General features: G+C 40.2%; 1 protein-coding gene across 2 annotated transcripts in view; it reads right to left on the reverse strand.

Moving 5' to 3' along the window:
- prkar2aa (protein kinase, cAMP-dependent, regulatory, type II, alpha A) overlaps positions 1-11,073 on the reverse strand; it is a 34,716-nt gene extending 23,643 nt beyond the window's left edge. The window contains exons 1-2 of one of the 2 annotated variants that reach the window (XM_079828121.1): positions 10,386-11,052; positions 9,600-9,860 (exon numbers count right to left, since the gene is read on the reverse strand). In XM_079828121.1, coding sequence (XP_079684247.1) covers positions 9,600-9,858 — 259 coding nt within the window. In that variant the 5' untranslated portion in view covers positions 9,859-9,860; positions 10,386-11,052. Of the gene's footprint in view, positions 1-9,599 lie in introns of both variants that reach the window. The other variant, XM_079828120.1, reaches the window with a different exon arrangement.
- Between the last annotated feature and the right edge of the window lie 2,767 nt (positions 11,074-13,840).

Below are 13,840 nucleotides of genomic sequence, written 5' to 3' on the forward strand. Positions count from 1 at the left end.
GTTCAGAATCAGAAAGCTCTCAGATTTCATCAAAAATATCTTAATTTGTGTTTCAAAGATGAACGAAGGTCTTACAGGTTTGGAACGACAAGTGGGTGAGTAATTAATGACAGAATTTTCATTTTTGGGTGAACTATCCCTGAGTGACCAGGTGTAAAGGGCCCTATACACATGTTTGCAAAAGCTCAAGGGAGTCTGCAACAACAACACAAAGCACTCTCTCACACATGGAGAAAGCTTCTTGGCAGATTAATAAAATCTCAAACAGCTGTACAGCTCGTAAACAAGAGGAAAATGCTCTCTCTCCCCTTCCTGCTGTAAGCAATCAATCTTGATGTCTGCATGTCCCCCTTTTCCTTCACTCTCTAAAAACTTTGTCTATCTTTCTGCAGCGCTCCATTTCTCCCTCTCTCTCTTTAGCCCTTATAAGGTAGTGTGGATCTGTCTAGCACCGTGCCTGAAGCTTTAACCCTTTACTGACAGCCGGAAGATTACTTGGAGTGAGAGAGCATGAATGACAACTACAATACCAGAGATCAACAGAAGCAGAAACATTTTATTCACTTTCTATAAAGTTTACAAAAGAGGATTCGGTGTGCATAATGCGAACATTAGAGGCAAGGTCAGCTCTGCCTCTGATTAGACAAGGCCATCAGTCGGCTTAATCTGCACCCTCACTGGACAAGGCCACAGTCTGTTCTTTTAACCCATCTCTGATTGGTCGATACGGTATTATGTGGTGCTAGCTGAAGGTCAAGGCATGTCCAATCAAAACATACGCCTTGCAATTGGAGTCCTCCCATTGGTTGCACTTCTGTCCCAATGACCTCCACTCCTTGAGCCACCACCACTAATCAGACTGACCTGCAAACATCTTACAAAGGCTGAGGAGTAAACTTGTATGTGTGTGTGTGTGTGTGTGTGTGTGTGTGTGTGTGTGTGTGTTGTTGTCCACTAACATGCAAAAAGGGGCTCAGAACAATGTTTCCCACTCTTTTGAGTGGTTAAGAGAGAGGAAATTAAAGATTAGATTTAATTGGAGACTAAAATAGTGTAACAATGTAGATAATGTGCAGGGTTTCCACATCCTGTCTAACCTTTGGCCTTACCCACGATGCCTTGAGAGGGAACAGCCCTGTTGCACTGTTTGACGGATGGTTTATGCAATAAGTGTAATATAGCAATCTGAACTCTTAAACCGAAATAACTTATTTTCTGCCAGTGCAGGACTCAAATGCAGAAATAATGTGATAACCAGCTGAGATAACACTTCATAAGCTCTTACGACCACACTATAATGATGCTTCTGAAATCAAGGACCAGGGTGGGAAGAACAAACAGGGCCAGGGTAGTTAGTCACTCTCTTGCTGACAGATAGGAGGAAGTACTAAAGTCCAGATTGTTATCGGAAACCTCAAACATGAAGAATAAAAGATATAGACACACCCAGGCATACAAAACACACAAACAATACACACATAGACAGGAAAACAATACCGAAGTATTTTCCCTGACAGACAGCCAGTCGCTGGTGCGTATGTATTCTTAACACGTGACAGGTCCTGTAGTAAAGCCAAAAACATGTAACGTATAATTTCTTCTATCTGAAATCAAGGAAAAAAGATTAAAACTCAAAAAGGTAGTAGAAAAGCAATTAATATTCTTATAATAAACAATGAAAAGTGCAGTGATTTTAAGTTAAATATTTTTTGGTTTCCTGCACCTGAAAAAAATATATAGTGCAATATTTTCCTTTCTGAAAAGGAAGACCTTCATTTAGGTTTAATTCTAACACTAACTGCAAAAACATAATTTTGACTTAGTAAAGGCCATGAAGACCTTCTCAGAAAGACCACATCATGGTTGACAACTCACAAAAAAACCACAGTTCTCTTTTTCAAGGTTTAGTTTCGCATGTCTGCAATGTGAAAAAGGTTCACACTCACTATTGAGTTTCAGATTATTCAAAAACAACATTGCAACTTGTGTCCTATTAAAATACCACTGACAACAGGCAACCCAGCAGTGAGGAGCAGCACAAACAGGTTCTTTGACATGCTGTTAGGGTATTTGAAGGTTGTTGTGCGAGTAGAGAGACTCTGAGTCCTTACAACAGCAGGCTGCTCTGTTCCTCTCTGATTATCCCGCTTAAAACAAAGAGTACACTCTCCTCCAGACAGACGACCTAAAACAAACAAGCTATACACTTGCACTTAGATACTTCTTTTATACTTCAGTTCATTTCATTTTCATTTATTTCTATTAGTAACTAGGGTGTTTTAGTCCTTTTTTTTAGAGATACAAGACATAAAAAGCCTGAAACAGCCTATGGCCAATCAGAAATGTTCGCTGCCTGTATTCAGGCTAGGGGTTTCGTAGAGAGGCCATGTGGTTGAAGGGATGGTGGTGTTCTAATTTAGAGCCAAAGTCTAGTCGAAGTCAATAAAACAGCTAAAACTGCTTACAACACTTAACTAGGGCTGGGCAAAAAAATATATACATTTCTCGATTTTAATCAATTCTCATTTTTACGAAACATTGTAGCGCTCCTCCCATCCAATAAATCACAATAAGCTTTGTGCTTTGTTACTATTGATATGAAAAAGTCTCAGATTTCAAATTACATCCATTTTATTACGAAATTCAAAAACATAAATACCGTTTTAGCCCAAGAGAAGCGGCAGCACGCAGCTCACGTGAACTCATCCGCTTTAAAACCAGTTACAGCGTGAAATACACATGAATGAGCATCTGAAAGTGTGTTAAAAGATAGAGTAGCCTACATCTTACCGCAATCCGTATCATGTCACATGGAATCACTCGATCAGTGTTTCAACCGTGGAAAGGCATCAGTAAAACTGCTTTTTGTTTTTTTTTGTGCATTTTGATGATATGCCGGTCAAATATCGCCTCTTAATTATTCAAATTGAGGAAAACTGAAAGCAGTTTATGTAACTTAAAAAAAATGACATAATCAGGCCGTATATGCAACATGTTTATTAGCCTAACTTTCAAATAGACAAAAAAAAAACATGAACGTCCGATTGGCGTCAATCAACCAATTTTTTTTACTATGGTTTCACATTTCATAGTTTAACAAACCAACCCCCCTTCCCCACATAAAATATCCGAATATAGCATTGTTTTTACTCAAGCTAATTTAATTATAAACTCAGTATGTCTCATTTAGTTGGTAACATTTAAATTGGCCACCGTGTGAAATGACTCCTTGTCAAATTAACTTGAACAAACAAATGACATTCTCAAATTATTCGACCCTCTTGTGAATCCGTTGCGTCGTCCTGCCTTTTCGCAGCGCGAACAGAACATTTTTTCGTTACCATCAACTACCTCACATCTTAGCCATGGGAACTTGTCACTCCATTCCGACCGATACGCCCTACACTTTGGCTTTTTCTCCGGTGGTGGCGGAGCTGTCTGGCTCTGGACATCTGAGGCTTCAGGCGTTCCTGATTCAGTATCCTCCTTCGCGTCTGGCCTTTGAAAAAAACTTTTAAGGCTAGTCTGCCTGGGCCTGGCCATATTTGAAACGTCTCTCTATAGTTCGTGGTTTAGGTCTATATTATAGCCGTTAGGCGTGCGCTTTATTTGAAATGCAACATGCGATGTTGTTTAAAAACTTTCAAACGGTCGATTCAGATTGTGTTAGGGGCGCGGGGCCGGGATTATTAGGCAGTTTTAATCTGACAATTTGACCGAAAAGATTTAATTTTGTCGGACATTTAATTTTTTTCCCGGCCAATGTCCGGTAATTACCGGACAACGGAAACCCTGATCCAGTGTCCATAAACTCATTAGTCAGCTAGAAAAATTAACTCTAGAGGAGAATTTACAAAATTAATAATTTAGGATTTTTTTTACAAATAAGAAACAAAAAACTTTTTAATGTTCTTCAATATTAATGTATGAATAAATCTGGCATGTTTTTATGCAAGCCACCATTTATATGTTTATATTTCAAAAAACAAATTGGAGTAGAAATATGATTATGTAATTGTAAAGTTAATATTATAATGAATTATTATTATTATTATAAAAAAAAACATCATTGAGTGTAATTTAAGTGTTTGTACTTTGTATACAAATGAGTTAATTTTTACCTTCACTATTTTAGTAGGCTAATGTAGCCTGGTAGGCTACAACTGACTCCCATAGTTTACAGCATTAGTTAAAGGGTTAGTTCACCCAAAAATTAAAATTCTGTCATTAAATTACTTACCCTCATGTCGTTCGACACCCGTAAGACCTCCGTTGATCTTCGGAACACAAATGAAGATATTTTAGTTGAAATCTGATGGCTCTGAAAGGCCTCCATTGGCACAATGCACAATGATTCATAACGCTTCGAAGGTTCATGAGGCCGTGTTTTGAAATCGTCATCACTATACAAGTCGTTATTTAGGGGTTTTTTGCGCACAAAAACTATTCTCGCCGATTCATAAAGTTATTTTAGAACCACTGTAGTGAGATGGACTTTGTAACGACGTCTTTAGTACCTTTTAAGGGTCTTGAGAGTGAACCGTGCCATTGTGCCAATGGAGGCCTTTCAGAGCCATCAGATTTCAACTAAAATATCTTCATTTGTGTTCTGAAGATCAACGGAGGTCTTACGGGTGTCGAACGACATGAGGGTAAGTAATTAATGACAGAATTTTCATTTTTGGGTGAACTAACCCTTTAAGAGATTTGTTTTCCTTAAGAAAATTTGCCATGTACTGTGCCTGATATATATCCAAAATAATCGAAATAGAATCAAAATCGAATCGTGAAATTTGTGTCAAAACCCAGCCCTACTTTTAACTACTCTAGAGTAAGTCTAAGAACTGTCAAATCCATCCAAACTTCTGCATGACACATTGCCAGTTCTGCAGTGTTATGCAGGTGTTTTCTTGACAGCATGACGCAAAGTAAGAAAGATCAAGGAGGGATGGTCTTATGCTTTAATTGTTCAACCATGCCCCAGCATGCTCTGGATTCCTCAGCTCATTGAAGCTCTGCTGAGGAACAACACCTGTCTCACGCAGAACCCATCATGCCATCATGATTGGATGTGCTGACGACAATCTGAGCTAATTAAATGATCTACCCGAACTGGATGAATACAAACTTGAACTATGTCTGAGAATGCATTCATATTTCATCTGCCATCTTGGCACTGTCCGTTTTCCTAGATGTTTTTTGGCCTATGACGTACTAACAACAACCGTGAAAATAACCTACTTGTATGTTGTTAAATAATAACTAGTGGTGTCAAAAATATTGTATAAATACTGAAATATCTTAAATGATTCCAATATTTTTCTGCAGTATCGATAAACCGATATCATCTGCACTTACTGAATCTCAGTGAACAGTGAATTGACAGTTTGACACACACCTACTTTCGATTACTCACTCATTTCTTTGGCTCTGGTTGAATAGTGTTGGTGTTACGGGGCCTGAATTCCAGTGTGGGTTTGCGGGTATTGCACGCAATTTTACACAACAAAAACGTGCACAGTACACCACTGATCTATACAAGTGCCGCATACATAAAGCTGCCTCTCAAACAGCTCACGAGTAGGGTTGGGTACTGAAACCTATACAACCGATTAATAACCGGACCGGATCAGAAAGCAGATTTCGGTGCCACTTAAATTCAAATGTGCTTTCGCACTTTGGTTGGCGCCGAGCGTCACATATCACAACTATTCAGTGTTTTCAAACACAATGTTTATTTTAGGCTTCAGACATTTAAATGCTCATAAGTACTAGCAAAAAATACACACCGTTGTCTATGGAAGCGGCAATAACGAACTATGTAGGATTTTTGCAGTAAAATATCCAGAAACCACTAGGCCAGTGTTATATATTTTGTTCAGTTGAGTACTTAGAATATCCCAAATGTTTCCAACTATTTGTAAATCGTGAGAAATTGCTATTTTAACCGAGGAACCGGGACGTGTGAGCTATGCGTGTGAGGGAGTCGCCTGTCGATTGCGTCATATCTGCGTCACCCTCGGTTTCCGGTTTTATTCAGTGAAACACTTTACTCTCACTGCAGTGTGAACAAGTGTCATAGCAGCTGCCGAACGAACGTCATAACTTCCTTTTCAACACACTTAGATATATCTAATACGATAAACAGAGTTGCGTTACCTCACTCATGACTGGAAAAGAGGAAGTGGCGCCGGCAACCGTGTCATAATAAAAGTCCCGCCGGCGATTATGCCATAATAACGGTCCCGATCTTCAATATTTGGCTATAATCGTTCTAAAAATACAAAAGTTAAAGTGCCATTCAGTAGCGATCATTATAGATCCGCAGTCTTTACTCTTGAGGACTGAGCAGGTTCTGCTCGATCATCTTCACTCAAATGTTCTGGGTCTGATTCGGGCTCATATGGTTTTATTGACGCCGTTGTTTCTAAAACTGACCAAAGCACAGCCTCCGGTAAGGGGCGTGACGTTTCCGATAAACGTGCACTAGGCGGTTAGCGAATCACAACACACTGGGCCAGCTAACCAATCAGAGCCCACTGCGTATTTTTGAGGGACTGGCTTCATACAACCCGGAAAGCATCAGACCGTTTTACAAGGAGGGACAGAGCAGTGTAGAATAAAGGTCAAATATATGAAAAATAAGGCAATTTTTTTTAAAACGAAGCATGAACACATGTTACAGTGCACCCCACAAACACAGTCAAGCCTTCAAAAGAATGTGTTTTACCACCCCTTTAATAAATATATTAAAGTTATTCAGTCGAGCATGGGGTAATTTTCTATTTTCTTTTGTTGCTTGATTAAGATTATTCACACAGAATATTAGGTCCGGCCCTTTCCAAATTCCGGACCAAATTCATTGTAACATCCAATTTCTCACTCAACTCTGTATACATTGACTCAACACATACCTGACTGTGTTTACCCGAATACTCGCCAGGACGTATATTTTTACATATTTTTTTGACCATTCAAACCCAATAATCTGCGAAACTGACGCCACGATCGCATGCTGTCTGAGTGAAAGGCGTGTGTTTCTCATGCATGCGTTTCTGTTGCTTTCTTTGTCATTCGCTGTGTGTATATATTTAACTGTTCTGCTTCTATTGTTTAGTGAACGGTGGACGCAAATACTGCTTAAGAAATACTGCTCTAATTTGAGCACTGTCATTCTTAAAGTATCGTACCATTTTTAATAGCTATAAAAGCTAAAGTTATTATGTGAATATTTTTCTATTTGCCTTTTGTTCGATTCGAATTAATGGCTCGATCGTCAGCAGGTTTATTAGACGCTGCCCCTTTAAAACCGAATGCAGAACTAATAATATCATTCTACTATTTCTCCAAACTATTTACGCCCATTTAAGATATAAACTGTTGAAGTAACTACTCTCCAATCAGGTTATTTTGACACAGGCGCAGATGCGCACACGAAGCCTAAAATATTAAGTGCAAGTCAGTCTATTTCGCAGCACACACACATAAGCCGCCTTGAAGTTGGAAACAGCGTCTCTTGCGCGGATTATTGTGCATTTAATAGCTCTTCATTATCAAACACATCCTGCAGTTTAGCAACAGTAGAGACTGCAGTTTACAGTAATCACTGATTCTGACCTTAAATTTAGGTTTAGAGAGAAATGACAGTGCAGCTGTGAAGGGAAGGAATTCGTGCTCAACGGAACACGGCTATAGGAATAGTTTGACCTCATATAATCTTTTTATAATTCTTGGAAGCCGAAATCGTAAATAAAATTAGAATAGGCCTAATATCACAGCACATCCCTAAAGTTTAAGAAGACTAAACTTTTGTTTAGTTCTCTTGGCCATCGTCACTCATTAAGCTGACTGACGTATTGTGTTCGCTGTAGCTCCACGCGAGAGAGCTCGCTCGCTTTCTCTCTCTTCTGGATTGCGAACAAATGGTTTAATATTATCTCATATAGAAACAGCTGGCAAAGATAGAATTTGCCAGATATAACGTCTATCAATTGTGTATTTTCTTAATTTCTCCAGTACCGACAGCAGGCAAATTTACTGGTCGCACATGTGCGACTGGATGTAAAATTCAGTCGCACACTCTCAAATTTTAGCCGCAAAATGTGACCATTTGGTCGAAGTCTGGAGCCCTGTAGCAGGGTATCACAATACTTTTCTAGTACCGGTATATCGTGCAACACTACCCCCCCGTTTTCGACGTGATTGCGCATAAAACTTTCATAAAACTTTATTTACAAAATATGAACCTCCAACGCAACAACGCCTGCTCTCACGGTCCTCCAAGATTCATTTTCAAGGCATCATATCGAAGCTAGAAATTCCACAATCGTGACACTAATAATAACACTTTCTTGGTAACTACAGCACTTGCACTTGAAAAGCTACTAAAAAAAAATTCTTCTTCTTAATTTCATAACCTTTCAAATCTGACAGCTCCTGAGACTGGCTGTGCAGACACACTACAATATCTTAGTGGATGCAGTGTGGGTCATTCACTATTGCTTGCAAATTAAAAGTTGTCTTTAAAATGTCATCTAAAAGTGTGCATTAATCCAACCGAATCCTTCGAACAATCTATTAGATGGAGACTACAGCCAAAGTACTGGTACATATTCAACCATAATATCATTCGACACCCTGCTTTGCATTCTATATAACTGTGAAGTATTCATATTAGGACGTGGGAAGAGAATGATATAACACCTCAAATCCAAACCACTGAAAGTGCACATAAACCTTCACACTCACTGATCTGAGATCAGATTTAACACCCAGATGGACTTCCCCATTCCGTTTTGGAAGAGATGGTGAAAACACTTACATAATGAAATATTAAAACAATCAGCGTAAACAAGGCATAATCCACTCAGACACAAGGAGGCATTTCATATCATGCGGCTTGATGCAATATGATAAGCGCTTTGGGAATGTGTAATAATCCCTGTATCCATTTCCACAGCTCTTCCTCACTGTTCTCAATGGTGCAGAACTGCAGATTTCTCTCAATGACATCTTTAAAGAATGTTTGAATTCACAAACGCGGGCTTAAATGTCTGCCAGTGAAATCTGCTTGGTTTTCCACTATGAAAGTGCAGCTGCTCGCTCTGCACTACATGAAAGGGAAGAGGGGCTGCTTTGATGTGCGCGAGCGCACCTCTCTCCATTATGAAAAATCCGTTAGCATTCTCAATGGCCAAACCGCTTCCATTCATACAAGCAATTCATACAGCACGAATGGGCTAACATCGCTAGACCGATCACACACACACCACATCCGTCTCTATTCAAGAAAACAAATGCATAAATATTAATGCACATCTATTAAGCGTGCATCCCATACTACCTTAATTTTGCATGCATTCTGGGGATGCCTTGTGCAGGCCACTTGTCACTCTGTCAATCAAGCGCTTGGATGGGAGCTCGAGCGAGTGCCATGGAAACAGCCTAGATAAGGCTGTTCCTCGCGTTACCCATCACAAGGGAAATCTGACACCCTTGTTAGCCGTGCAAACACGCTATACGGTAAAGCAAACTCAAGCAGCGATATCTTCACCGTTTACAGGTGGCGTGATAAACGCGTTTAATAAAGAGGCACTCACGCTCGAAATCTGAGTCATCGTCCTCGTCATCTTCGTCGCCGTTCGACTCTGTCTGCATCGGTTCGCCATCAAACATCACTCCCTTCACCCCGGTTTTGGCGGCGGCGGTGGACCCGGACCCGTCCTGGTTCCTAGTGTCCCGCAGGCGGGTGAAATACTGCACGGCAAACTCCACCAGGTCCGGCGGCCTCTGGCGCAGCACCTCCACGGTGTAGCCTTGAAGCAGCTCCGTCAGACCGACTGGAATCTCAATACTCATGTCTAAACAGTAGTAGGAGGTTTGTGCAGATATTGGACCCTGTTCTAATGGCTCCTGAACTATGGTACAAAAATATAAATCAAGTCTTTCCCGTATCAGTGCATGCAGCGGGTTGCAGCGCTAGGAGCTCGTGAGGGGTTTTTGGTAGCAAAGGTCAGCTGAAACCAGCACAACACATAAGATTCTTCGGTTTTTGTTTCCCAAGGTGGGAATTAATCAGGCCGAGTAGTAGAAAATAAAGGCTGACAGCTCTGTTTCCTCCTGTTTTTGCTCAATAGCTCTCTTGGCAAGGATAATGGACTGTGCGTTGAACCAGTAACTATAAATTAAAACCGCTTCGCTGTTGTGTCGCACGGTACAAAATAAGCGATGAATAGGAGTAAAAAAAAAGTGCTGTTAATAAGATTAGAAGCTGATTAAACCCAGGCTGGGAGTTAGCGATGCAGCTATCTGAGTTAGCAGACGAGGCCTTGCCTTTTGCACAAAGCGTGATTAGTTTGTATATTTGACGTTTTGGTGTCTAATACCTTAATAACGGATATGCACGAGAGAACACGCCAATCGCGTGAGAGAATAAACTCAATATATGCAAATTCAGAGAGCTGTAGATATGTTGTATGACAGCTCGGATATCACCAGCGTAACGATCCGCGTCTCTCTTGTCCGTTTTTTCTCCTAGGATCCCGTTTTTTGGTAGTTGTAAACACGGCAGATGTTTTAGAGGAACTGGCTCTACCGGGGAGGTAGCTGTGTCGTCGGCGGGGACTCGACAAGGAGCGAGGCCGCGCCGGGGTGAGTGTGCAGGCGGCCCGGCGCTGACAGGGACACCGGGTGAACCGGACAGGAGGGAGACAAATCAAGCCTTCTAGTCTTCGGAAATCGGACAAGTGTCAGCTGTCACCAGAAAGCACGAAACGGTGCCCACGGAGACGACGACACCGGCACTCGCGCGCCTCCAAGCACGAAACTGCTGTGGAAATCCTCGGTAAACTCCAACCTCTGAAGAGCTGCGGATATTCGCGTCGCCTGTCGCTGTCAGAGCCGCGTTCCGGAATGGATATGTTTCTGGACGTCGAATAGAACTGATTTCGCCATGAATGAGCTGAAATATTCTCGTTTTTTCCCCCTGTAAGAACAGACCGTTGGTGCCTCCTGACAAGGCGCACACTCTCTCCTTCTCGACCGCGAGCCGCTGAGCCTCGGGGGCGCGGTCACAGAGTTCGAGAGCGAGAGCGATAGCGTCAAGCCATGATGGACTGCGAAATTGGCCAATCGCAGAGCAGCGTGAGACAGAAGCTCCACCCCTTTAGAAGCGTGTGTGTGAGATTTAGGAAGTGAGTGAAGATGAGTTGATCTGTGAGGCTGTGCTGTAGTAGTGGGGGGTTCAGGGCCAAATTCTGACCTCAATCTAAGCTGAGCGTTGAGAAATATAAGCACTCTCTCAGTAATAGAAGTGAATGAAAAAGAAAAAAAGTATAGAAAAAGCCCTCACGGTGCATCTGGTTTACACGAATCCTCAATTTGAGTCTTGAATTCTATAAATGCGTTGTATATGCAACCATAAAACATCAACTTTTATTGACTAAAGTAAAAGCTGATTATTTGATTATTCTACTTTGAAAACACAAAGCAAAGCTACAATGTAACTCTTTCGATTCCTAGAAGGGCTCCATGGCAACAACAAAAAAAGATCTCCGATAGATGGACAATTCACGAAACACATCAAGAGAAGGAGTTCCCTGTCAGTAAATATAGAGCAGTCAATCTATTCTCGGGTCTCCATTCAGGTCGCAGGTAAAGCCGTTTCCATGGCCACACAGAACCTACCTTTAAATCCTCCTGTTATTTTCCTCGAGGTACCCCTGCGCCCCCTGCCGGGTAAAAATAGCTCCCCGTGACAGAATGAACAATCCCTTTAAGAAGAGGAAATCCTCATGTCATTTAGCTACTCAGCATCATGGCCTGATTTTTTTTTTTTTTTTTTTTTTTGTCACTGTGGAACACAAAAGGACATGCGACTGTATAAAAGTCAATGGTGACTGACTCTCCTTTTATCATATCTTTTAAACTCAAAAGAAGGAAGGATTAAGGAAAACAGTGTTGTGTTGGGCAGAACTCTACAGAAAAGAAGATTGTTAGTCATTCACAAAAATCTAGACATCCTCTGCTCCTTGCATTTTTGTTTATTCAATATTCACCATGCTTTCAGGTACTTTCAGTTTAGTTTAACATATTTGGCTAAATTATTATTTTAAAAAAACAACGGGGAAAAATTCAGCAAATTCTTCCTGGGCTTTCCTGACAGTCTAAAGACTGGCAGTAAAAGCACAAGCCTGTTTCCTTAGAGGCTTAAAAAAAAACTGGGACAGAGGTGCACCAAGGGGAACATGGAGTAATAGATGCATGACTTCAAATGAGTTTTCTAGAACAAATCGAAGTGGTTACTAAAAAAGATCCTTATAGTCAATTTTCACTGGAGACTATGTCAACTATTTTTCCAGGCATAATTAGTTTTGGCACTCAAATCTGAAAGGCACAACCACAAATCTCAGTTGTACTGGATAAGCGGGCCTTTTCACATGCCAGGGGATTTTTCGTGCCTGAAGGACTGTGAATAAATCATGACCATATGACCCAAGCCATGTCACATCTTTGTATATCCATGAGAAATGAAATGCACTCATGCAATCTCTCAATCAATCAATCAATCGATCAATCGCACGTGCACACACACATGCACACACACGTATACACAATCAACCAACCACTCACTCAATCACTCACTCACTCACTCAATCAAAAATAAAATAAATGAATGTTTAAATTCAGATTGAATTAATTTTTCAGACAATAGAACAAAGCTAGAATCCACAGTGCTGGGATCATTCTGAAAAATAATAAATCCACAGAAGACACTTACCGGTATATCATTTAGCATTTAAAATTTATTATTTTATAGAATTTACAATTCAGAGACTATTAATGGCCATAATGAGTATTATTTCAGTCACATTATATCTTTGATTTCTGTGTTTAATATATTACAACATTTATGCAAGAATTCAGAACACTTTTTATATTAAATGTGCCATTTACTAGGATAGTGCAACTCTAGAGGATTTTAGATGTCATAGTAAAGGCAAGCAACTCAAATGGGCAGTTTTAATCCAAAAGAATAATGCATTATTGCCCAATGTAAATATAATGTCCTTGAGAATATTAGCCGCTCCTCGAATCACAGAGCTCCTAGATTTTTAGAACAGTTATGGAAACAGTCAAAGTCACAAAGGATTATCACTGATAAAGATTTAGTTATTCTACAAATTCTCATAAGATGTGTTACAGACATGTCATGTACATGTGATGAGATCCATTTCAAATGGTTGAGAGACAATACACTTCAGGTGTGAAACAAACATCCAAACTATATAGACTCTCTCTACTTATTCTCCCTCCAAAACCCATACACAAACATTAACACACACTATTTACAATCTTGTGCTGGGCATTCAGTTCTGTTCGTGTCACAGATAGCAGTATTATTACAAACTAAACTTAGTCAGAGCGCTCAATGACAATCTATAAAATTCAACTAGAGAAAGTTTTTTGCGTCTTGCTTCCATTAGAAATGTGCCACATTCAGTAATAAAAAAAACCTTCATTGATAAAATGCCTTTGAGGATAAAAGGCAAATCTCTGTAACAAAACTCCCCTTTGTCAGAATGAAAACAGTCCCGTTAAATCTTAAGCTGGTGCGAACGACTGACCTTTTACAATTTCATGTTGTTTAGAGCTACAAACCCCATGAGAACCCTGAGGCCTACAATGAGGTCAAAAGCTATTGTGAGCATACTATAATCTCAACAGTAACATATTAGTTCAGAAACGTAACATTTGTAAAAACAAAGGAATGAGATATTACAATTCAAGAGCCCATATAAGGAAGTATCAGCCGCTAATAGGTTTCATATTTAGTAAATGC

The sequence above is a fragment of the Gobio gobio genome (assembly GCF_949357685.1).
Source record: "Gobio gobio genome assembly, chromosome: 10".
Lineage (NCBI taxonomy): Eukaryota > Metazoa > Chordata > Actinopteri > Cypriniformes > Gobionidae > Gobio > Gobio gobio.